Genomic DNA, 23,810 nt, shown 5'->3' on the forward strand with positions numbered 1-23,810 from the left:
CATTGTTCTGCTAGTAAATAGTAAACACAGTTAATGGCCTGCAGTAAAGTACAAGTACAAAGATTCCTTCACACGCCCTGAAAAGCTCTCCTTGTGGTTCTCTTATCTGCGGGCTTTTACTGTTCTGCTGCATTATTATACCTTATCAACCATTATCAACCAATGTAATTACAGTCACTTCTGAGTTTGAACAGACAATATGCCGTTTAAGAGGCTGTGAGAACACAGTAACAGCTTTTATATCAAGGAGTATTTGACACCAAAGCTTACACCATAGTTTCCTCCCAGTTAACTTTCATTTTAAAGTTAGGCAATCAACATCTGATGGTTAATGGTACAATAGTTTATCAGTTTAACCCTTAACACCAAACGTATCATATTTGATACATGAGTTTTGGAGCCCTCTACATGATCAATGTAATTTTTTTTGTCCTGAAAAACCTGATGTATACAATTGGATACATGCAGTACATGGATAATCAACCAGGGGGGAGGAATTTGTTCACCAGAGGCCTTTCCAATGACACTACAAGATTGTCATTAATGAGGAAGGAGGCAGAACTTTGACAATTTTGAAAAGGAATCACCAATTTCTTAGACATGTTTGTGTTATATAATGTTTTTGTTTGTTCAAAAATAATATTTAAGCATTGAGACCTGATGTATCAAATATGATACAAAATTGAAACTCATACATGGAAATTGATATTTGAAAAAAAAAAAATTCAAAAACTTTTTTTGGTTGTTCAGAAGGACCAATAAAGGCTCCAGTTTCAAAGAAGTGGAATTTTCTGTCAAGGATTTAATGGTTCAGGCTTAAAGAAATGGAGGTAAAATGTAAGATTTATTGCCATAAGATGCCATGCTTACACTACCAATACCTACATTCATTAATACGTTATACAATGTAGCTGCTGTAGAAGAGCAGAAGAGAGACAGTAACCATAAGGGTTTTTGTGGAAAAACTGATGCATACACTACATAGAAGTAAGGCTAGTATAATAGATGTTGAAAACCAAGGCAGTCATTATTTTAGAAATGTAATCTAAAGTCAGTAAATAACAGATGACCCATGTCTTGATGGCAAAGCAGAGTTTGATACAATACTAGCTCCACTCACAAAACAGACTTGAACACATGGACAAACTCAGTCACGAGAAATCTTAGATTTTGTATTCATAACATTTAACAAAACAAAGTAAATGTACGATATCCTTTGTGTTTTATTCGTTCTGGGTCTTTTCAACAGAGAGGAAGTTAACTATCCTATGTTATCTTACTTTATCTTACCTTACTTTATCTTATCTTATCAATGCTACTATGGAATACAGCAGCTTCTTTAGGCTCTCAGAGGATTATGTCATGTGGAAAACTTATGTTATCATATTGTTATGTTACTAAGTGCCAAAGTGAAAGAAAATGAGATGTTTTAAGGAAATTGCAGAATAAAAAAAGGCATAGCATCAAATTTTAATGTTACCAAAATAAACACAACTTTATGAAATGTTTTTTTTTTGTGTGTGTGTGTTTTTAAAATTCCCATTTGACACACATGCAGCAGTCTGAGCCCACCAGCTATTGCTTGTGTCTGGTAAATAGATTTGCTGCTGAGCCAATAGGCTTTCATTTCATTACATTACTAGCCACTGCATAATTTTGTAATTTCCACTGATACATTTTAAAGTAGAATTGTCTGGCACAACTCCACCTACTTCCAAGGTGCACAGAGAAAAAACATTGTATTAAAAAACTAGAAAACATCATTTCACTTAATTTTGGACTGTCAGTGATACTGTGATTTTCCATAAACATTTATAAGATAGGACACAAAAACAACACCCCAAAAGATTACAGACAAAACTTAAAAAAAACAAAAATCACATTGGTTTTTACATTTGCCATTTTAAAAATGCTCTAGTGATGCTTTACCTGAGAATGACATACATCAGTACTTATGGTTAATGTTTCAACCTGACAGAACTTCTCTTGAATATTATCATCTGTAAGTAACAAACTTAGTAAGTAAGGAGCTGGGATAGGCTACAGCGACCCCCATGACCCTAGTGAGGATAAAGCAGGTTCAGATAATGAATGAATGAAGGAATGAACAAATGAATGGTCATCTGTTTTCAGTTTCAGTTTCCATTTATTTCAAAAACGCAACAAAACAAACAAAATAAACCTAGAAATAAAACAGATTTCAAAGAACACATGAAAACTTACATCGATTACATTTTGATTCAGACACCTTCTACAATTTTGTACCATGTATAAACCTTCTCTTTAATACCCATTTTTAAACCGGCTGATGTTTAGACATTCTATGAGCTCCACCTTCCATCTGTTCAATAATTTTACACCATATACTGAAACAAAAACTTTTCCTTGTCGTTCTCACTTTTAAAGTTTCAAAATTAAGTTGTCCTCTTAATTCATAAACCCCTTCCCTTCCTATGAATAATTTCTGAATATATCCTCTGGTAGTAATTTGTTTTCACTTTAAATATCTGAGTTCTCTGAAATTCTATGAGATCTTTCAATTTTAACAATTTTGACTGGAAGAATAATGGGTTGGTGTGATCTCTGTAACCTGCCTCATGAATGACCCATAATACTTTTTTGCAAAATTCTTAGTGGATGTATTGTGGTGATATAGTCATTACCCCAAACCTCTGCACAGTATTGGAAGAACATGTGAACAGTGTAGAATAAGGAGTTATTTACGACCCAGGATCTGCTTTGCTTTGTTTAACACACCGATGCTTCTTGATACTTTGGTTTGTACATGCTAGATATGTAATTTCCAACTGATTTGGTTATCAGTTGTCATCCCGAGAAATTTGATTTCATTGGCTTTTTCAGTGTTTTCCCCATCCATCTGAATCCCTGTTTGCAATTCATTTCTGGAGTTCCCAAAGAGCATAAACGCTGTTTTGTTCAGGTTTAGTCATAATTTATCTCTGTCAAATCATACCTTTAGTTTACTCACTTCTGTTTTTATATCTTGCATTAAGACCTTCAAATCACTGCCAGAACTAAAAAAAAAAAGGTGTCATCAGCAAATACACCAGCTTCAACACTTTAGACACTTTAATTTTGGGCCCAACCCTGATCCCTGGGGGACGCCATAAGTAATGCCCAAACATCCTTAACAGTGATCACCCATCTTCACAAACTGTTTCCTGTCAGTTCAGTAAATCTTTAGCCAGTCCAGTGCTGTTCCCTGATGCCATATGTTCTATTTAATGAATAATATGCCATGATTTATTGTGTCTAAACTTTTTTTGAACTCAATAAAGACTCCAACTATGTGATGTTTTTGATCTATTGATTTCGTGATTTCCTCCATTGAGTCTGTTAATGCTAGTGAAGGGGTGTGTGTGTTTGTGTACTTATCTGCTGTAGATGAGCTGATAATTGAAGTTTCACTGATGGATTCAGAATTTAAGATACATATTTTGCTGAAAAAAAAAAAAACCCAATGAGTCCTTTTGCCAAAAATCTACTACTTTCATGGATTTTAGTTGTTTGTTTAGAAAGAACTGTAATTGTCACAAATCAATGCCAGCCCAGACTGTAACACAAGCACATGGGCAAATGTTGCTTATCACACCTTTAAAACATGGAATATTTATCTATATAGTCAGAAATTAAGATGGGAATATGATAACTCAATAAAAAACAGATGTTGCTAAGATACAGATAGTGTGGACAGGGTATCATAGGTCACAGTAAATGCATGGACTTCCTTCCTAAGCCACAGTGTACAAACCATTAAAACAGATGACAGAGAATCAGTAACAGATATGACACAGCCTCTTCAACATCTGACACCACCCACAGTTTATTAACAGAGCCTGAGCAGCAAACTACCTAGTTTCTATCCCAGTTACATTAATAAGGATCCACCATGAAGTTGAAGATCCGTCTCCCAAACCCAGGCCTGGATGACAGGATCCCATCTCATAAAGACCTGGAGGACATGGAGAAGCAGGAGGCTGCAGACAGGCCCCAGTGGGACAACAAAGCCCAGTATCTGCTCACCTGTGTGGGATTCTGTGTGGGACTAGGCAACGTCTGGAGGTTTCCTTACTTGTGTCAAAGCCACGGAGGAGGTAAACCTGTGATTACATGCTTCAAATATTTAATGTAAGTAATATGGAAAAAGACAATTCTTTGTGCAGCTATCTAGAAAATAAGGTATTCATTTCATATTTTCAATATATACATTATCTTCTATAATAACAAAAGGCCATAACGTTGTGATAACGTTAGTACAGCCACAGAATCCAAATGCAGAACTCAGACAACAAAAATTAGTTCCAAAAGATTTATTATTCACACACAGGTGAAAAAATATTATGAGAGACAGAATCTTGAGGATAATGGTTGGAGATTTCCTCCTCTGATTCGTCCTCCGGATCGAGGGCAGCAGCCCGTCTCCCCGAGCGGTGTTAGGAGTACTTTCCCCGACTGGGGAAAAGCAAAGGGAGGTCAGGGACGGAAACAGGTCATACACAGGCAGGCTAACAATCGAGCAACAGGACATAAGGACAAGGCAAACTCACGTACCGGTAGTCAGGGCGAGAAGGTCAAAACCAGATCAGATGAGGCAGACAAAAACCAACAGGGATCAGGCAGAAGACGAGAAACCGAGGAATCCAAAACAGGTCAAAAACAGGCAGGCAAACGAACAAACGAGGTCAAAAACGCTGGTCTGAACTACAGGAGTTACAAACTGGCGATAGACAAAAGGAAAAGACAGGGTTTAAATACACAAAAGGGAGGGAAGACAACTAGACACAGGTGGAGCAAATCAGGGCGGAGACAGGTAATCAGGACAGAGGTCAGGATGAATGGGGAACAGGAAGTAAAGACGACAGACAAGACACATGAGGGAAAACTTAACAAAATAAAACAGGAAGTGACACACAAAACATAAAAGACAGACAAAACCAGACTATCGTCTGGCTGCAGGTATGACAGTACCCCCCCTCCTAGGGACGGCACCAGACGGACCAGGGACATCAGGATGACTTTGATGGAACTGTCGGATTAGGTCAGGGTCCAGAATGCGGGACGCAGGCACCCAGGAACGCTCCTCAGGTCCATAACCCTCCCAATCCACAAGGTATTGGAATCCTCTTCCCCGGCGACGAGCTGCCATCAACCGCCGGACCGTGTAAGCTGGATCCCCGTCAATCATTCGTGGAGGAGGTGGGGGTTGGGTGGGCGGGACCAGATGGCTTTCTTTCACCGGTTTGATTTGGCTGACGTGAAACGTGGGATGGATCCTCATAGACCTTGGTAACTTTAAACGTACAGAAACAGGGTTAATAATTTTCGAGATAGGAAATGGACCTACGAACCTGGGTGCCAACTTGCGACTCTCGATCCGCAGAGGAAGATGCTTAGCCGACAGCCAAACCCTCTGGTCCGGATGGTAAACGGGAGCGGGGCTTCTCCGGGAGTCAGCCGTAGTCTTGTAACGGCCCGACGCCTTCAGCAGGGCCTGTCTAGCTCGAGTCCAGGTCCTCTTGCATCTATGGATGAGAGCCAAGGCCGAAGACACGCCCACCTCCTTTTCCAACGAAGGGAACAATGGCGGCTGGTAACCATACACCACATGAAAGGGTGATAAACCTGAAGACGCACTGGGCAGTGAATTGTGGGCGAACTCCACCCACAACAACTGGCGGCTCCAGGAGGCGGGGTTCTGGGAGGCCAGCACACGGAGTCCCACCTCCAGGACCTGATTCAGCCTCTCCGTTTGGCCGTTGGTCTGAGGGTGGAAACCTGAAGACAGACTGACAGAAGCACCAACAAGAGAACAAAAAGCTTTCCAAAAACTGGCAATAAACTGGGGCCCTCTATCAGAGACCACGTCTCTGGGAAAACCATGCAGGCGAAAAACATGGGTTAACAGCGCCTCCGCTGTTTCCTTAGCCGAAGGCAGTTTAGGTAGGGGAATGAAATGCACCATCTTAGAAAACCTATCCACTACCGTAAGTACAACCGTGTTACCGTTAGATAAAGGTAACCCAGTCACAAAGTCCAAGGCGATGTCCGACCAGGGCCTCTTGGGGACAGGCAACGGACGCAACTCCCCCATCGGAGCCTTATTAGAGACCTTGCTGACCGCACACACAGGACAGGCGGCCACATATTCAGCGACGTCCTTTTCCATAGCTGTCCACCAGAAGCGCTGTTTCAGCACAAACAGAGTCCTCTTCACTCCGGGATGGCACGCCACCTTAGATGCATGGCCCCACTGGATCACCTGAGAACGGAGGTGAGGAGGAACAAACAGGCGGTCTGGCGGGACGCCATCCGGAACTTCACAATTATTAAGGGCCTCCATGACCAACTTCTCAACACCCCACTGAAAAGCCCCCACCATACAAGAACTGGGCAGAATAGTCTCAGGTTCAGAAAAAGATGTGTCAGGAGAAAACACTCTGGAGAGGGCATCTGGCTTCCCATTCTTAGAGCCAGGACGGTAGGACAGGGTGAAATTAAAACGAGTGAAAAACAGAGCCCACCTGGCCTGACGAGAGTTGAGGCGTTTAGCTGAGCGCAGGTACTCCAGGTTTTTGTGGTCTGTCCAGATGAGAAACGGCACGTCCGTCCCCTCCAACCAATGGCGCCACTCCTCCAACGCCACTTTGATGGCCAGCAACTCACGGTTTCCAATATCATAGTTCCGTTCAGCAGGCGACAGTCTTTTAGACAAATAAGCACAGGGGTGGAGCCTGTTGTCAGAAGGAGAGCGTTGCGATATAACCGCCCCCACACCCAAGTCGGAGGCGTCGACTTCCACCACAAACTGCAGAGCCGGGTCGGGGACGGACAGGATGGGTGCCGTGGAGAATGCCCCCTTAAGGCGGTTGAAGGCCTTATCCGCTTCAGGATTCCACCTGAACACAGACTTAGAAGAAGTGAGAGCATGCAGGGGGGCAGCTACGCTGCTGAACCCCCGGATAAACTTCCTGTAGAAGTTAGCAAATCCTAGAAATCTTTGAACGTCCTTCCGGGACGTTGGAGTAGGCCACTCCCTAACAGCACTAACCTTTTCAGGGTCCATCTGAACGCTTCCTTCAGAAATGATGAAGCCCAAAAATCACACCGAAGGCTGATGGAATTCACATTTCTCCGCCTTGACGAACAGTTGGTTAGCGAGGAGTCTTTGGAGCACCTGTCGCACATGCTGAATGTGTGTTTCCTCGTCTGGGGAAAAAATCAAAATGTCGTCCAAATAGACAAACACAAATACATTCAACATGTCTCTGAGCACATCATTGACTAGGGCTTGGAAGACAGCAGGAGCGTTGGTCAGACCAAAGGGCATCACCAGATATTCGTAGTGGCCACTAGGGGTGTTGAACGCTGTCTTCCATTCGTCTCCTTCCCTGATTCTAACTAAATGGTAGGCGTTACGAAGGTCTAATTTGGAGAAGATCTTAGCACCATGCAATAGTTCAAAGGCTGAGGACATCAGTGGCAAAGGGTATCTGTTGCGGACTGTAATATCATTAAGCCCCCGGTAGTCAATACATGGCCTTAGTGACTTGTCCTTTTTATCCACAAAGAAGAAACCTGCTCCTGCAGGCGACGAAGAGGGCCTAATTAACCCAGCAGCCAGGGACTCATCAATGTACTTTTTCATGGCTAAGTGTTCTGGTCCAGACAGAGAATATAACCTCCCTTTAGGAGGAGACGTACCAGGGCGTAAGTCTATGGAGCAGTCATAAGGACGATGAGGAGGCAGGGCCGTAGCTTTGGACTTACCGAAAACCTCCTTTAAATCATGGTAACACAATGGAACCTTCTCTAGTGCAGGAATATCCTTATTTTCCTCCAAGGGAACACTAACTGGGGCTACAGAAATTTGTGACACTTTGGGAGGACAAACAGGCAATTCAACAAACTTGCAACGAGTCTCACAATCTTTACTCCACGAAATAACCTCCCCTGTGCCCCAATCAATAAATGGTTCGTGAGTCTGTAACCATGGGTAACCCAGAATTAGTGGCTGAGTCTCAGAATTATAAACATGAAAGCTAATGCTTTCAGAGTGCCCATCCAGGAACTGCACAGCAACTGGTTCAGTACAATGAGTAATGCGGCAAATCACGTGATCGTCCAGGGCTCGGGCTTCCAGCGGACGCTGAACCGGAGTCGAGATGAGTCCCAGTTTATTAACCAGGTTCTGGTCCATAAGGTTAGCGTCGGACCCGAAATCGATCAGGACGGGGTGCTGGAGAGACAGAGAGTTAGAACACAGAAGAACCACAGGAAACGGGCGAGTGACAGTAGATAAACACACAGTTCTGCTCAACAGCGACCCTTCCCCTGTCTTGGCATCAGGTCTAAGAGTGCAGTTACTAACTCTGTGTCCACTTTGTCCGCAGTACAGGCAGAGACCCTCAGTCATGCGTCGACGACGTTCTTCTGCTGATATGTGAGTTCGTCCCAACTGCATAGGTTCCTCCCGGTTACACTTAGTCTCTGCCACCGGAAGGCGTAGCGTCTCACGACCAGGTCCCTTACAGGACGGAGAGTTGACCTCTGGTTCCACTGACTGCCAAACAGACTCCTGGTCAGCAACCCGGATGGCCTCGGTAATGACGTCGTCTAGGGAGTGAAGTTGTTGACGGAGCGCCATCTCACGGCCAACAGAGCGATTAAGGCCGGACAGAAAAGCAGTGATCAGGGCCTGGTTATTCCACCCTGATTCCACTGCTAAGGAACGAAATGCGCTCACATACTGCCTGATAGGCTTTTCTCCCTGTCTGAGCCTCATAATCTGGTGACCAGCGAACTGGCTCCGAACCGGGTGATCGTATACCCTCTTAAGTTCGGATGCCAGAGCCGAAAAAGACTGAACAGCAGGAGCACCTTGTTCAAACAGAGCGTTGAAGTAACTGAGAGGGGGACCCTCCAGCAGGCTAGCCACATAGGCAATTCTTAAAGTGTCTTTAGCAAAACGAATAGGCTGAGAATCAAAAATTAACTGAAGCTGTGTAAAAAAGTCTCGACAGGTGTCGGGGTTACCAGAATACTTGGATGGCGCCGGAATGTCCGGCTCAGCCGAGTCTCGAACATGCGGGCTGGCAGCCTGACTCTCGCCTGACACAGCTGCAACCACAGCCTGGGTACGGGTGAGCTGGGAAACCTGTGTGGCTAACTGTGTCATCCTATCCACCAAGGAGTGTAGCGCCTTCTCATGTCCCCCCAGCCTGTGCCCCTGGGACTGAATAGCCTCCTTGACCTGTGTGAGTTCTGCTGGATTCATACTTTGGCCAGTTTGTACTGTGATAACGTTAGTACAACCACAGAATCCAAATGCAGAACTCAGACAACAAAAATTAGTTCCAAAAGATTTATTATTCACACACAGGTGAAAAAATATTATGAGAGACAGAATCTTGAGGATAATGGTTGGAGATTTCCTCCTCTGATTCGTCCTCCGGATCGAGGGCAGCAGCCCGTCTCCCCGAGCGGTGTTAGGAGTACTTTCCCCGACTGGGGAAAAGCAAAGGGAGGTCAGGGACGGAAACAGGTCATACACAGGCAGGCTAACAATCGAGCAACAGGACATAAGGACAAGGCAAACTCACGTACCGGTAGTCAGGGCGAGAAGGTCAAAACCAGATCAGATGAGGCAGACAAAAACCAACAGGGATCAGGCAGAAGACGAGAAACCGAGGAATCCAAAACAGGTCAAAAACAGGCAGGCAAACGAACAAACGAGGTCAAAAACGCTGGTCTGAACTACAGGAGTTACAAACTGGCGATAGACAAAAGGAAAAGACAGGGTTTAAATACACAAAAGGGAGGGAAGACAACTAGACACAGGTGGAGCAAATCAGGGCGGAGACAGGTAATCAGGACAGAGGTCAGGATGAACGGGGAACAGGAAGTAAAGACGACAGACAAGACACATGAGGGAAAACTTAACCAAATAAAACAGGAAGTGACACACAAAACATAAAAGACAGACAAAACCAGACTATCGTCTGGCTGCAGGTATGACAAACGTGTGATTTTGTGGAATATATTTGGAATCGATGTCAGTATTATCACAAAATCAAAGCACTTCTGGTGAGCAAAAATAGTATAATTGTTCAGGTGGGAGATGGACTGAAGTTTAATAATTTACTTACAGTGATGATTATGCTGCAAAATTATGATTAGTGATGAGAAGATGTTAAAAAATGTATTTCTACTTACAAGTTGGAAAACAATATTATTAAAACTTACTGAATGTTGTGGAAGTGAAATAATGAAGAGTTGAAAAGAGAATGATGATTTAAAATATGTGTTAAAAGGTCACCATATGAAATGATCACTACATGCAAGTATGTATCAAATAGAACGCATATATGTGCAAAGAAACTTTTTTTAAATTTTTAATTAAAAATTAAATGTAAAGGAACTGAAATACAGTAGTGTCAGACTGGGATAATTTGTTTTAAGAAACAGTATAAGTAACAGTTAAGATATAATGGTGTAAAGTGCAATAAGACTGTGTTAAAAGAAGGGCTATATGATCAGGTCAGGTGGACCTGGGAAACTATCCAGAAATCTTAATATGATGAGGGAATGGTGTAATGATTACACTGTAGAGCCACCACTTGCTGTTTTTGCTACTGTCTTCCTTGATCAGAAATACATTAGTATGACAAACTGCAGCAGTCAGCTCTTTCTGGATTTTGTGTGATTCCTGAGACACACACACACATACACACGCACAAGGGAGTAGGTTTGATTCTGACATTGGTGGGGACATAAATGTCTGGTCTGGTTTCGACCAACTCGATATGTAAAGCGTCATGAGATAACTTTTGTTATGATTTGGCGCTATATAAATAAAATTTAATTTGACAAAAGTGCTCTAAGGCAGCACTCCTGAAAGTTGATGTTTTTTTGCATTTGCGATCATAATTTCTCATCATGTAGAGCTGATCAAACAAGCAAACAATCATAGTCAGCCATTTTGGCACCCTAGGCAAGATGTGAATTTGGTGCCCCCCCTTAAAAAACACACACATGCACACAAACACGCACACAAACACACACACATACATTGGGGGGGGCACAAAGAGGAGATACATGAAGCATGAGAGGAGATGCACACAGCAGCCAGCAGTAAACCACATAGAAACATATATCAAACAGCCAACTAGCAGTAAACCATACAAAAACATATATAAACCACATGGAAACCTATATTCTTCTGTCATAAGTTCTGTGAGAGATGGACCCACGATGCAGACTTACAGATGAGAGAGATGAACTTGTGAAAATGACAAAAATCTTTAATGAGTGTTCAAAAACAGGCTTGAGCTGGAGCAGGATTTAGGTGGCAGTCGGGTCCGGGGAGGTAGCAGGCAAAGGCAGGAGCTGGGAAAAAGAGCACAATCATATTAGCAAAAACAGAAAGTAGCAAAGCAAAAAGAACTACAGAGCCAAAGTTTATGTACTACCACGAGAGGTTAGCTGACAATCTGGCAATGTGTGGTGCTGAAGACCAGGCTTAAATAAAGAAGAGAGGAGTAGATGATTGAAGGAATGTGGCTTGATTGCAGATGGAAGGCAGGTATGTGGGTGAGAGGTGACCTCCAGCTCTGCCCAGCTCCAGACAACACACACTCAGACAAGACAGGGAAAAGGACAAACAAGACACACACTCACAAAAGGGAGGGGGACCACAAGAAAACACGAGGATCCTGATATATAACCCAGTTCAGCAGCAGTAAACCACACACCTTAGCAGATATCTCATATCTTAATCATCTACAGTACCATTATTAGCCAACTTTGCTTCATTTCAGTTCAGCTAGCTGTTGCTATTAACGTCAAAGGTTTTTTAACATTATAAAAGGTTACATCCCTCTATAATTGGATTATTTTTCTGCCTCCTCTTCTCTCCTCTTCTAAACTGTGCAGCTACGGCCTTGGAAGGCCTTTTCATAGTGATAAACTCTCCATCCTTTACCTGGATGTTTAGCTCTACACCTGTCTGACTGTCATTCAGCTCCACTCTGTCTCTGTCACTCACACACACAGTGAGCACCGGTCTGGGAGAGCTCACCTGAGAAATTACAGGGGGGGTTGTTGTTTTTTTTTTTTTCCTCTCACTTCTTCATTTTTAAGACAATTAGTGAGAAATTATCATGTTATCAGCGTAAACCCTTTTTAGTGCATTACTTACAATTAGGTCACACTCAAACACACAGGGTTCTGGGTTTCCAGTTGGTAATGGTGAATTTACAGGTTTTCCTGTCTACTTTTAAAGTTAGGGAATTTTCCTTGCACTTAGAACAGTAGGCCTATGATTTAAATAAACTTGCGTGGTACCTCCACTGAAGAAATACTGTACCAGTCGCTGACATACACTATGTAAATCTTCAGAAATGATATGTATTAAACAAAAAAAAAAAAAAACAATAAATGCAATTCCACAGCTCTGATGAAATGTAACAAATAGGCAACCTTTATTTTACCTTTTTGTCAACATGAAATAGCATGTAAGAATGTGTGAAATAAAATGTGTGTGGGTGTTTATGTATGTGTAAAATGTAAGTGTGCTAATAAGGAATGAGGTAAACTTGATAAGACCCTGCTACCTTTGACACAGTTATAACCATAATGTAAAATATCCCCCAGACCACAAACACTGTACCATGGACTGATGCAACCTTAAAACCAGATTAAACAGTACACCTAACAATGTACATTTACCATTTAAACTTTTGCTAAGTCCTATTTCTGCGCCAAATGCACTCAAATGTACAGTTTTACAACACCAGTTCACTCAGTCTTAGAAAAGCAAGCTTGCAAAAAAAAAAAAACATTGGGGCCCATTACGTTGGAGCACATAAAAAAAAAAAAAAAATAGTAATCCACAAAGCAACTTTCACTGTAGAAGGAAAACCAACATTGGAATAATGATGTTCACTTACACTGTGGTGGTCTATGGATGAAACAGCCATTTGGCTTCAAGCCAACCACTCACGAACAGTTCAGGATGCGTAGCAAACAGACGACGTCCCTGGCTTTCGCTGTTACAGTCCAGGATGCCAAGCAAAAAGACGATGAGCTTTTGAAAAGCAAGTCTTTTTTTTTTTTTTCAAAATGACTTAGCTAGCTTTGTTAAAGTGTGTGCATTCAGTTCAATGTCGTATTAAAGAAAAACTCAAAACTGAACTTGGCTGGCCGCAACCAGAGGCTACAGCCCTTCTTAATCTGCAGCCAAAAAAAAAAAACACACACTGTGAAAATCGCGAGCTGGCCAGTAAAAAAAAAAAAATCAAGCAAAGAGTAATCCTCGATTTTAAGGTCCAGCTCCTCCAACTCTCGGTTCAGCATCCCTTTTTTTATCGCCGTCGCTCCAAAAAAAACCCACCGTTCTCTTTTCCCTTCTCCTCTCTCTCTCTTTTCCGGTCACCGCCAAGTACATACCTCTGTCCCCGATTCTAATTAGCCCAATCCACAATGCTACCTCTAAACGTACACAGGATTGGTTACAACATAGATATTTTAGCGGGAAAGGAACCCATTGCATCATGGTACTTGCAGTCACCTTCAATAAACACATGTAATTAATATGGTCTCTATTATAAACAGATTCGTAAAAACCTTAGTGAAAGAATTTGATAAATTTAAAAAAAAAAAAAAAAAAAAAAGGTAAAAAAAAAATAAAATAAAGAAAGGCCTTACATCAGTTATCAGCCTATACCACTAACCGGTCCTGCACGCACGGACACACATACGCATGCAGGCAAACAGACACATGTACAAATATAAATGTAACTGACACCTCTGATATTCAAATCCGTCTAGCTGATGTGACCCAGGCAGAACAAATGCAGACATGCTGACAACTTATGCTAAGCAGTTGGAGATACGAACTGCCTCCTTTCCAGTCCAACTGTTTTTTTTTCCTGTCCTGTCCAACTATAGCGGGTAACTGTAGCTTTTACAAGTAGATGGAGTAACAGCGGGGACGGCCAATCACATGTATGATAACAAAACTGCTGAGCCAATCGGAGAGTGATAATTAGGTTAGAGGCGGGACTTCTAGCAGAGACCGACTATTAACCCTTTGTGTACCATAATCATTGACTAAACACTATGGACAGCGGTCGTATTGATAGGAACAACACAGTAGTGGCTGGATATTGGTAGGGACGTGCCACTAGCGTCCCTACGCAATTCTACGCCCCTGCGTACACACGCACAGAGGCCACTTAGCTTATACATACATGTACAGTGGTGCAGCTTGCCATTAGGCAAGGCAGGCAGCTGCTTGGGGCCCCTAAGCCAGCAGGGGCCCCCAAAGGGCCAACAGACTTGACACAAACAGTCTAAAGAATAAGTTCACGTCACAGCAGCAGTGAGATGATGCAGTAACAACTAGCTGTCTCAAATTCTCTGAAGGGGCCCCCTCAGTCCAAATTACCCCTCCCCCACCTGTCTGTCTCTGTCAGAGTGAGAGAGAGTGTGCAGGCTATCTATCTATCTATCTATCTATCTATCTATCTATATATATATATATATATATATATATATATATATATATATATTGCTTGGGGCCCCGGGGGACCCTTTCTGTGCCACTATATATATATATATGTACAGGGTGGGGAAGCAAAATTTACAATATTTTGAGGCAGGGATTGAAAGACAGTAAATGACCAATTAGTTTATTAAAAGTCATGAGAATTTATTTGCCACAAGAAAATTTACATAATAGAAAATGTTTTTATTCTATGTGTCCTCCTTCTTTCTAGATAACTACACTCCAACTATTTTTGAAATCTCCTTTGGTGTGACGAGTGCATTCAGCAAATCACACACTCTTTGACGTTTGCTTTCCTGATTACTCATATGGGCAAAAGTTTCTGAAAAGGTATGGATAATAGTGTTAGGTATGATTATGACATCAATATATGTTTGGTTTCAAAACAATTGAGGTAGTGCCTGCTGAGAAAAAACAACTAAATGTTCATTGTAAATTTTGCTTCCCCACCCTGTATTTACATATATATATATATATATATATATATATATATATATATACATATATATATACATACATACATATATATATATATATACACACACACACACACACACACATATATATATATACATACATATATATATATATATATATACATATATATACATACATACATACATACATACATATATATATATATATATATATATATATATATATATATATATATATATATATATATATATATTAGGGCTGGGCAAGTTAATGCGTTATTACCACGTTAACGCATTCATTAAATAACGCCGACAATTTTTTAACTCCCGTTAATGCCGTTCTGCCTTTCAAGCAAGTCTGTGTTCATTTATACATACGGACTCTTATTTTGAAACTCATGCTTTTGTTTTGGCGCTCCACATGCACTGTAGAGCCAAGCGCTGGTGCTGTGTGTGAACTGTGCACGTAGCTGAGAGAAGTGAGCGAGCTTTCGGAGTAATGCTGAATCAAACTTTAACTCCTGCAGAAGCAATGCCTGTATGTATCAGTCATTCTGTTGTTTGCTAAATAATTTTACATGCAAACATGCTGTTAGAAACATGTTTATGACGTTATTTTGGATGTGTTTATTACAATGTGTTACTAATATGTTTAAGCTAATTCGTTTATGCTAGCAGTCGCAGATGGGTTACTAATTCTTTATGCAGGCTCATGCTAAGTTTATGTAAATTAATTGGTTGTGTTTAGGTATAATTTGCCAGCCTTTGAACTAACCTTTACTTATTTACGATGTGATTGTTGTATTAGCAGTCAATTTAAGTTTATAATAATTATATCAATGCATTCTCCGTGAATATGCATATCATTAATAGACATAACTAATTGAATTATTTTGTCTTTATTTTATAGTTTCACTCTGTCAATCTGCATGATGTCAAGTATGTACATTAAAGCTGCAAACTTCAAAGAGGACACTTGCGAACTGCAAACTTGCATCGTCAGTTCAGAGTTTAGCTCGCTGTCTAGCTCAGACTAAGTACAGACGTCTTAGCGAGGACAGTACACTCGTATTCTTCTGCCTCTGCTTGTGTTCGTGTAGCGATTAGCTTGGCAGATAGACAACAGGTTTCCCAAGAAAAGCCTGAGGCCCAAAACTTCTGTCCAAATCTTTTACTTGAGACTCACTGTAAAACTGCAACATACATACAAAATATGTCTCAGTTCTGTTCATTGCCTTAGTACATTTACATGGCATTATACATTTAAATGAATGGGAAAAAGATCGCTAGCTCAATGCTAACTTGAAAGGGAAAATCCATTGACACGCTAACGATTAGCATTTACTGATTAACTTAAGATTTACAACATCTTTTTTTCCAGTAACAAAGGTTCACATCAGAGATATTTTATACTATTCATTCTTAAAACAACTGAACATAAAATACTCAAAGGCAAACGTTTTTCGGGCCATACAAACAGAGTGAAAGAAACGTGTCTGTTAGTTCCTTCTTATGTCTGAACTGACTAAGGTAAAACTGCAAGGACAAAACATATGTTAGTGCAACTTATTCTGACCACTAGAGGGCCCCCTTTGCTTGCTTTTAACAACTGAACATCACATATTATTGGGCTTATTAGTATTAGTACTTATTAGTGGGCTTAAGACTCCTGTCAGTCACTCACAACTGGAAATGAACTGGTGGGGACATAAACATGGACAAAAGTGCCGGCCTTTTACATGGATATTTTCATTACTTCCGCCAAGGAGGTTATGTTTTTGCCAGGGTTTGTTTGTGTGTCTGTTTGTTTGTCTGTCCGTTAGTGTGCAACATAACTCAAAAAGTTATGGACAGATTTTGATGAAATTTTCAGGGTTTGTTGGAAATGGGATAAGGAAGAAATGATTAACTTTTGGGGGTGATCCGGAAGAAATCCTGGATTCTGGATCACTTTGAAATTTTCGTTAACATTGTGGTAAATGGGGCCAAAATTTTCGTTTCCCAATATCTCGCTTAATTATTGACCAAAACTCATGAAATTTAACTCAGGAATTGACAATGGGGTCCTCTATCACATTTCAAAGGCTGAGCCGCATCTGATCCAGAAGGCGGATTTTATTTTAAAAAATAAATGTAGGATTTGTATCACCGATTATGTGGGGAATTTTTGCGCTTGGCGGAGGTCTGCGCTCTCCGAGTGCTTTTCTAGTTTTAAATGTCTTCAGATGGTGGGGTTGAGAAGGACAAAGTTGTTTGGAAGCACTGACATGTGGAATTATTTTTATCACCGGAGTACTTCAAGTCTGAAATATCAGTTAAAGACAATACACGCTGTTGATGCTGGCAAACCCCCCCCCCCCCAAAAAAAAACAAAAACAAAAAACTATGCGATTAATCGCAGAAGTCCACACGATTAATTGCGATTAAAATTTTTAATCACTGCGTGTGTGTGCATTGGCCTGAGGCTTCTTCTCAGTCAGTTGTCCAGTTACTTTTGAGCCTTGTAATTCCTAAATGATTAATGTAATATTTTTTGTTAAACCCCTTGAATTAAGGCTTAAAGTCCACATTTCAATTGCATTTTGATTGTTTATTTTCAGATTCACTGTGGTGGGGTACAGAGTACAAATTATAAAATTTGTGCCACTGTCCAAATACTTACGGACTTCAGAGTAGATACAGTTTTTGTTTGCTGAAATAACTAACAGAAAATACTTTTCCATGATATTCCAAAATTTTTAATGTACGCTTGTATATAGATTATATTTAAAGTTACATGTGAATATAATCTGTTAAAGACACACAGTTGAAAAGTAGCCCGAGGAATTAAAACATTTTAATGTCGCTACATAGCAATAGCATCTTCTGGTTGAGAAACACTGAGGTTATAATATGTGTATCACTATCTTAAGAAAATTTACAGTTGGAATATTGCAATATACTACTGAATGGGTTGATAGCATTGCTCTGTAGTTAATTTGAGGAACACATTTTACCTATTATTAAATGATATCTAATTTTTAATTTAATGTTTAAGATTCAAGTAAAAACAGGACTTTTGACAATATTTCATGTAGCGTTTGAACATAACAAATGAAGTATTAAAATGACTGTTCATAAATTAGGTGAACCTACAGTATATGAACTTTCTATTTCCACCTCTAATTTTACTTTGGTGTATTCCCAGGAGCGTTTATGATCCCATTCCTTTTCCTGCTCATCTTTGAGGGTATCCCACTGTTGTACCTGGAGTTTGCCATTGGTCAGCGTCTAAGGAAGGGCAGTGTCACGGTTTGGACTGCGATTAATCCCTACTTAGCAGGTGTTGGTGAGTCCAAGCAAAACCTAATCCACCCAGTCAGTGTATGAGTATCTGGATGACTGATCTGTCTGAGAGATAATTTACAGTTTATATGTCTGGTACCTAATCATGATGGTATGTTTCAATCTCTGAAACAGGTATTGCATCCATGTGTGTGTCATTCTTGGTGGGCATGTACTACAACACAATCATTGCCTGGGTGATGTGGTACTTTTTCCACTCCTTCCAGAGCCCCCTCCCATGGAGCCAATGCCCACTCAATGACAATCGAACAGGCATGGCACCATTTTTACCAGTTCCTTCAACTTCAGTCCAACTTTTAACAACGCAATAGCTACATTCACATTTTTTGTTCCTTTAGGTCTAGTTTCAGAATGTAAACGTAGCTCTTCAATAGACTACTTCTGGTACAGAGAGACCCTGAACACCTCAGAGACCATAGACGTGTCTGGAGGCCTGCAGTGGTGGATGGTGTTGTGTTTGTTTTGTGCTTGGGCTGTGCTCTATATCTGCTGCATAAGGGGGATTGAGACAACAGGAAAGGTACTATATGACATTTACAGCATTAAAATTTGACCAAACTGTTATAACTCAACTTACACCGATAAAATTTGTGTTTTTTTTCATGGCATACATTACTGAAAAGTGTCTTGTTTAGCAACCTTTGTGGTATGAACAAGGTCATGGGAGTGTTACTAATAACTCAAAGTAGCCCTGATTAATGTTATTGGTCATACCTGTGCTTTGAACTGTTACATATGAAAGAAATAGAATAAACCACTTTTGACATTGTACGTTTTCCCTTTTCAGGCAGTCTACATCACCTCTACTCTGCCATATGTGGTCCTCACTATCTTTCTTATCAGAGGATTGACCCTTAAAGGATCTGTAGATGGAATCAAGTTCCTCTTCACACCACGTGTCAGTATTTTAATAAACATTGATATTGCTTGAGTGCTATGCTCTTTTTTCAGTTGTTCCAAATGAGGAGAGACTATAACCCAGAGGAAAGGCAATGCATCCAGCTTGTTTAGCACAGATGCTCCAAAATTACCCAACTTTTCACAAAGACTATGGTGTCGTCACTGATACTCCTTTTCAGACAACCAGTCATTTTGGGAAACACTTATCACCCTAAAAATAAGAAACATAGAACATGAGTTTGTTGTGCTTGTATCTAAACACTGAAATGATCACAACAGAGACAGAAAAGGCCATTTGTATGTGCAGATCTGAATGTTGCTAGTGAATACTGTGCACCCAATATGTTATAAGCTAACATGTAATATACCTTCCCAGTACCCAGCCTGAAAAAACACATTCTTTCAAAAATATCATACTATCATGGGAAATATTTCATGTTTTTTTCCTGCTCTGTCATTGCCCTACAGTTAGAGGAGTTGATGAATCCATCAGTGTGGTTGGATGCAGGAGCTCAGGTTTTCTACTCTTTCTCCTTGGCCTTTGGAGGGCTTATCTCATTCTCCAGCTATAATCCTGTTCAGTAAGTCTGAATGGGACCTTATCTTATCACAGCAGATAAACAGGATTAAATAGTCTGCGTTGGGGATCTGCAGCATCAATATTGCAAACTTTGCAAAACTCCAAAGTTAAAACTGTTCTCTTTTATTTCTAGCAACAATTGTGAACAAGATGCTGTTATCATCGGTATTATAAATGGCTGTACATCTGTCTTCGCTGCCACTGTTGTCTACTCCATCATTGGCTTCCGGGCAACAGAACAGTTTAATACTTGCCTTAATGAGTATGTACATGGAATATTAGTTCACACATTTGAAAAAAAGAATAATAATCAGTCAATAACATTTCTAAACTCTCCCTCACAGAAATATACTGATGCTGCTCAATGCATTTGATCTTGCTGAGGGGACCATCACAGAGACCAACTACGATGAAATGCTGCGCATGCTAAACAGTACAACCTCAGGGTTCAACATCATTCAGGGGCTAGACCTGAGCACTTGTAACTTGGAGACTTTTCTCAGTGATGTATGAACTTTACAAAATCAATACAACATACCATGAAGGCATCTTTAAAATATTAATTCATGAGCGTCAGCACGTAAGTCGTTTATATTACAAGACGTCATTGCTGTCTAGACACACGACCAAAGAGATACATCATTATATGCTGTAAAATGTGGGCTGACAACAAAAAAAAAGGTTCCCTCACTCAGGTTGTCAGTCATTACCTGGAGAATACCAGTAAGATACAATGTGTAAGATGTAGAGGGATCTATTTCCAAAGAAGGAACATAATATTAGGGTAGGGGCTTAATATCAAATACTGCAATATCCCTGATTTTCTGATGCAACAAGATGTTCTAAGCACTCCTGTGTAATTTTTTTAAAAAATTTTGTCCATTCCATGAAATATGCATTTTTAACCATTTGGATGACCTTTGACCTATAATTTGACCTTGACACTACACCTTTTGAAGTGCAAAGCACTCTTAATACATAACATGTCTCACAAAAAAAACATGTAAGTGCCCAGCATGAGCTTATTGCTACATTGTACTTTATCAAAAGTGAAGAGGGTTTGAAAGTTGCCAAAAACCCCACGTTTCAGGGTTGAAAAAGTAATTTTCAGGGTAGGGGGGAGCTTTGGGCTTGATTTGAAATTTTTCATATTTTTGTATTCCCAAGACATGGGAGCATTTGAAAATCTGGGCTAAAGTTGAATCTGAAAAATTTCCTGAAATAAGCCCCCCCCAATAATATGACAATTATATTTACATTACCAGTGTTGTGCAAGTTACTTCCAAACTGTAATACATTACAGATTACTTGTTACTGTTATTTAAAAGTAATTCATTACCATACAATATTACTATCTCAGAATTGTAATGTGTTACATGAATGTATCCTGTATTACTTTTGAGTTACATACAGACTCTTGTCATAAATGGCACATGCGCAGCAGACACACCACATACTGCAATATCAGACTGCAGACTGCTAACGCATGCTAATGTAGCTTACTCACACTCTGTCTATCCCAGTGGCCAAAGAAGGTGTTAATCAAAGCCTACATGTGGACAGTATGTGCAGTATATCTTTAAAAAACAATGGTAGGGTAGAAGAAACTTTCCATGACATATTTTACATTCTCTCCTGTCTTTATTTCAGTATCTCACAATCACTGGTCACATATCTTCAAAGAGACATTTTATTGTATGGTGCAAAAACTGTTTGTTGTTTCTGCAGAATTTTAATGAGCAAACATCTTTATTTCTCTTACATATGGCACTGCAAAAATATGCAGGAAATATGCACAGCATTAAATACAAAAAAGTCAGGTTTAAATGTCCTCTCCAGGTAAAAGTCAGTATGTAGTGTGACTTCCATTTGGATTCAGTACATCTTGAACTCTCTGGGGTTAACTGTCTGGATGAGAGACAAGGAATCTTTGTCTGGATGATTTCCTGAATAATATTACAGTAGTTTATACCAGGCATCCTGCAGAACATCCCAGAGTTTTTCTCAACACTTGGGATTTTCTACATCCAGATGATCCTATACATTTTCTAAAATATTTATATTTTTTTCTGAAATGTAGATTTTTAATGTTTACATATTTCTTGTATATTACAGTTGTACATAAGATTGAGAAATGCATTTGTGTTTTGCACAACACTGTATAGATCCAGCTCATGGGTATGAAGCAGAACAATGATGCATCCAGTCTCAACAGGGTAAACTGACGTTTTTTTTAGCTTGTGAATGAATACTCAGTGTCTGTTGTTTTCCAGGGGGTGGAAGGAACAGGTCTGGCTTTTATCGTGTTCACAGAGGCCATCACAAAGATGCCAGTTTCTCCTCTCTGGTCTGTCCTCTTTTTCATCATGCTCTTCTGTCTTGGACTCTCCACCATGTTTGGAGCTATAGAGGGAGTGGTCGTTCCTCTGCAGGACCTGAAGATATTCCCAAAAAAGTGTCCTAAAGAGGCGCTTTCGGGTAAAAAAAAACCTCATCACAGAAGACAAAATACTGAAAGTGTACACATCTTTAAGAGATGTTTAATGAAATTATTTTGTTCATGTTGTAGGAATTGTATGTCTTCTGTCGTTCATGATTGCACTCATCTTTTGTCTGCGGTCGGGTAATTACTGGTTAGTGCTGTTCGATAGCTACGCTGGCTCCGTCCCTCTGCTGATTATTGCCTTCTGTGAAATGACAGCTGTAGCCTACATATATGGAATAGATAGGTAAGAGAGCGAGACATGTTCAACCAGAGGCTGCTGAGCCTGTTTCAGCAAAGTGAAATGCTAAATATTCTTAAGAGACACCAACGTCCTGATCCAGATGTGATTTTTTTTTTCCATTAGGTTTAATAAAGACATTGAGTTCATGATTAGACACAAACCAAACATCTTCTGGCAGGCCATGTGGAGACTGGTCAGCCCCTTGATTGTTTTTGTCATTTTTGTGTTTTACTTCATCACTAAAGTCAACGCTGAACTGACCTACATCAGCTGGAATCCAAACTCGGTATGCTGAATTGCTGGGAGGCGCCCTATTGTTAGAAGGCCTGTTAGTCAGAAAAGGGCTAGGGTTAGATTTATCAACTAAATCCAAACTAATTTTCTGACTAAAGGGCCTTCTGACCATTAGGTGGGCACCGAATTGCCTCAGTCAAGTGCATTTACTGCAGTTTTGTGACTTTTGACTTACTTGGGTTTTTTACTGAGTGATAAAAAAATATTATTAGCGTCTATTAAATAGATGCTTTAGAATTTAATATGCAGTTAAACCTGCTTTTAAATGTTGTCATCTCTTTCTTGCAGGCAAACTTCCCGATATCGGAGATATTAACATATCCTAAGTGGGTTTACATTGTTATCTTTATTCTTGCTGGAGTTCCCAGTCTATTGATCCCAGGAGTTGCTCTATTCCGATTATTCCAAAGATGCTGCTGCAAAAGAAATCTGTACAAGTAGAATGACCTATGTTCACCAAGGAACCACAGTCTAATGATTGAACTAAACTGAATTATTCTAATTAACATTCACATTTACATTACACAGTTGTTTTTCTCTGGGCCTGCTGGGTTCATCCTTGTTTCATTCTCTACTGTACGTAATCCTGTCAGACAAACAAAGCAATATATCTGATCTTACATTAAAGTACATCAGTGACTGTGTTGGCATGAAAACAGCTGGGCTTTTGGAATATTAAGTCCATATGTTCACACATTTAAACACACAATTTATCCTAATTTCTGTATCAGACCAGTATGACCCTATACAGGTTTTAACAAAACTGTATAATCTACCTGGAGTACTCTGAGAGTATCCAGAAGACTGTTATGTATATACACATTCTTCTGGTCACTGACAGTTGTGTATTACTGAACAGGCATAAAAAAAAAAAGTAACACAAATACAAACATGCCAGCTGCAACTGAAGCATCTCATTTCTGGATCAATAGTGACATGAA

At 40.2% G+C, this 23,810-nt stretch overlaps 1 protein-coding gene across 1 annotated transcript; it reads left to right on the plus strand.

Annotated features, from left to right (window-relative positions):
* Positions 1-3,880: 3,880 nt before the first annotated feature.
* LOC115428655 (sodium-dependent neutral amino acid transporter B(0)AT1-like) lies at positions 3,881-23,430 on the plus strand. Its single transcript, XM_030147807.1, has 12 exons — positions 3,881-4,115; positions 18,212-18,352; positions 18,484-18,621; positions 18,708-18,889; positions 19,157-19,271; positions 19,742-19,850; positions 19,983-20,111; positions 20,194-20,356; positions 22,123-22,327; positions 22,419-22,578; positions 22,699-22,861; positions 23,158-23,430. Exons 1-12 carry the CDS (start codon positions 3,911-3,913, stop codon positions 23,308-23,310), a joined length of 1,863 nt encoding a protein of 620 aa, XP_030003667.1. The 5' UTR covers positions 3,881-3,910; the 3' UTR covers positions 23,311-23,430.
* The last annotated feature ends 380 nt before the right edge of the window (positions 23,431-23,810 follow it).

The sequence above is a fragment of the Sphaeramia orbicularis genome, chromosome 11 (assembly GCF_902148855.1).
Source record: "Sphaeramia orbicularis chromosome 11, fSphaOr1.1, whole genome shotgun sequence".
Classification (NCBI taxonomy): Eukaryota; Metazoa; Chordata; class Actinopteri; order Kurtiformes; family Apogonidae; genus Sphaeramia; species Sphaeramia orbicularis.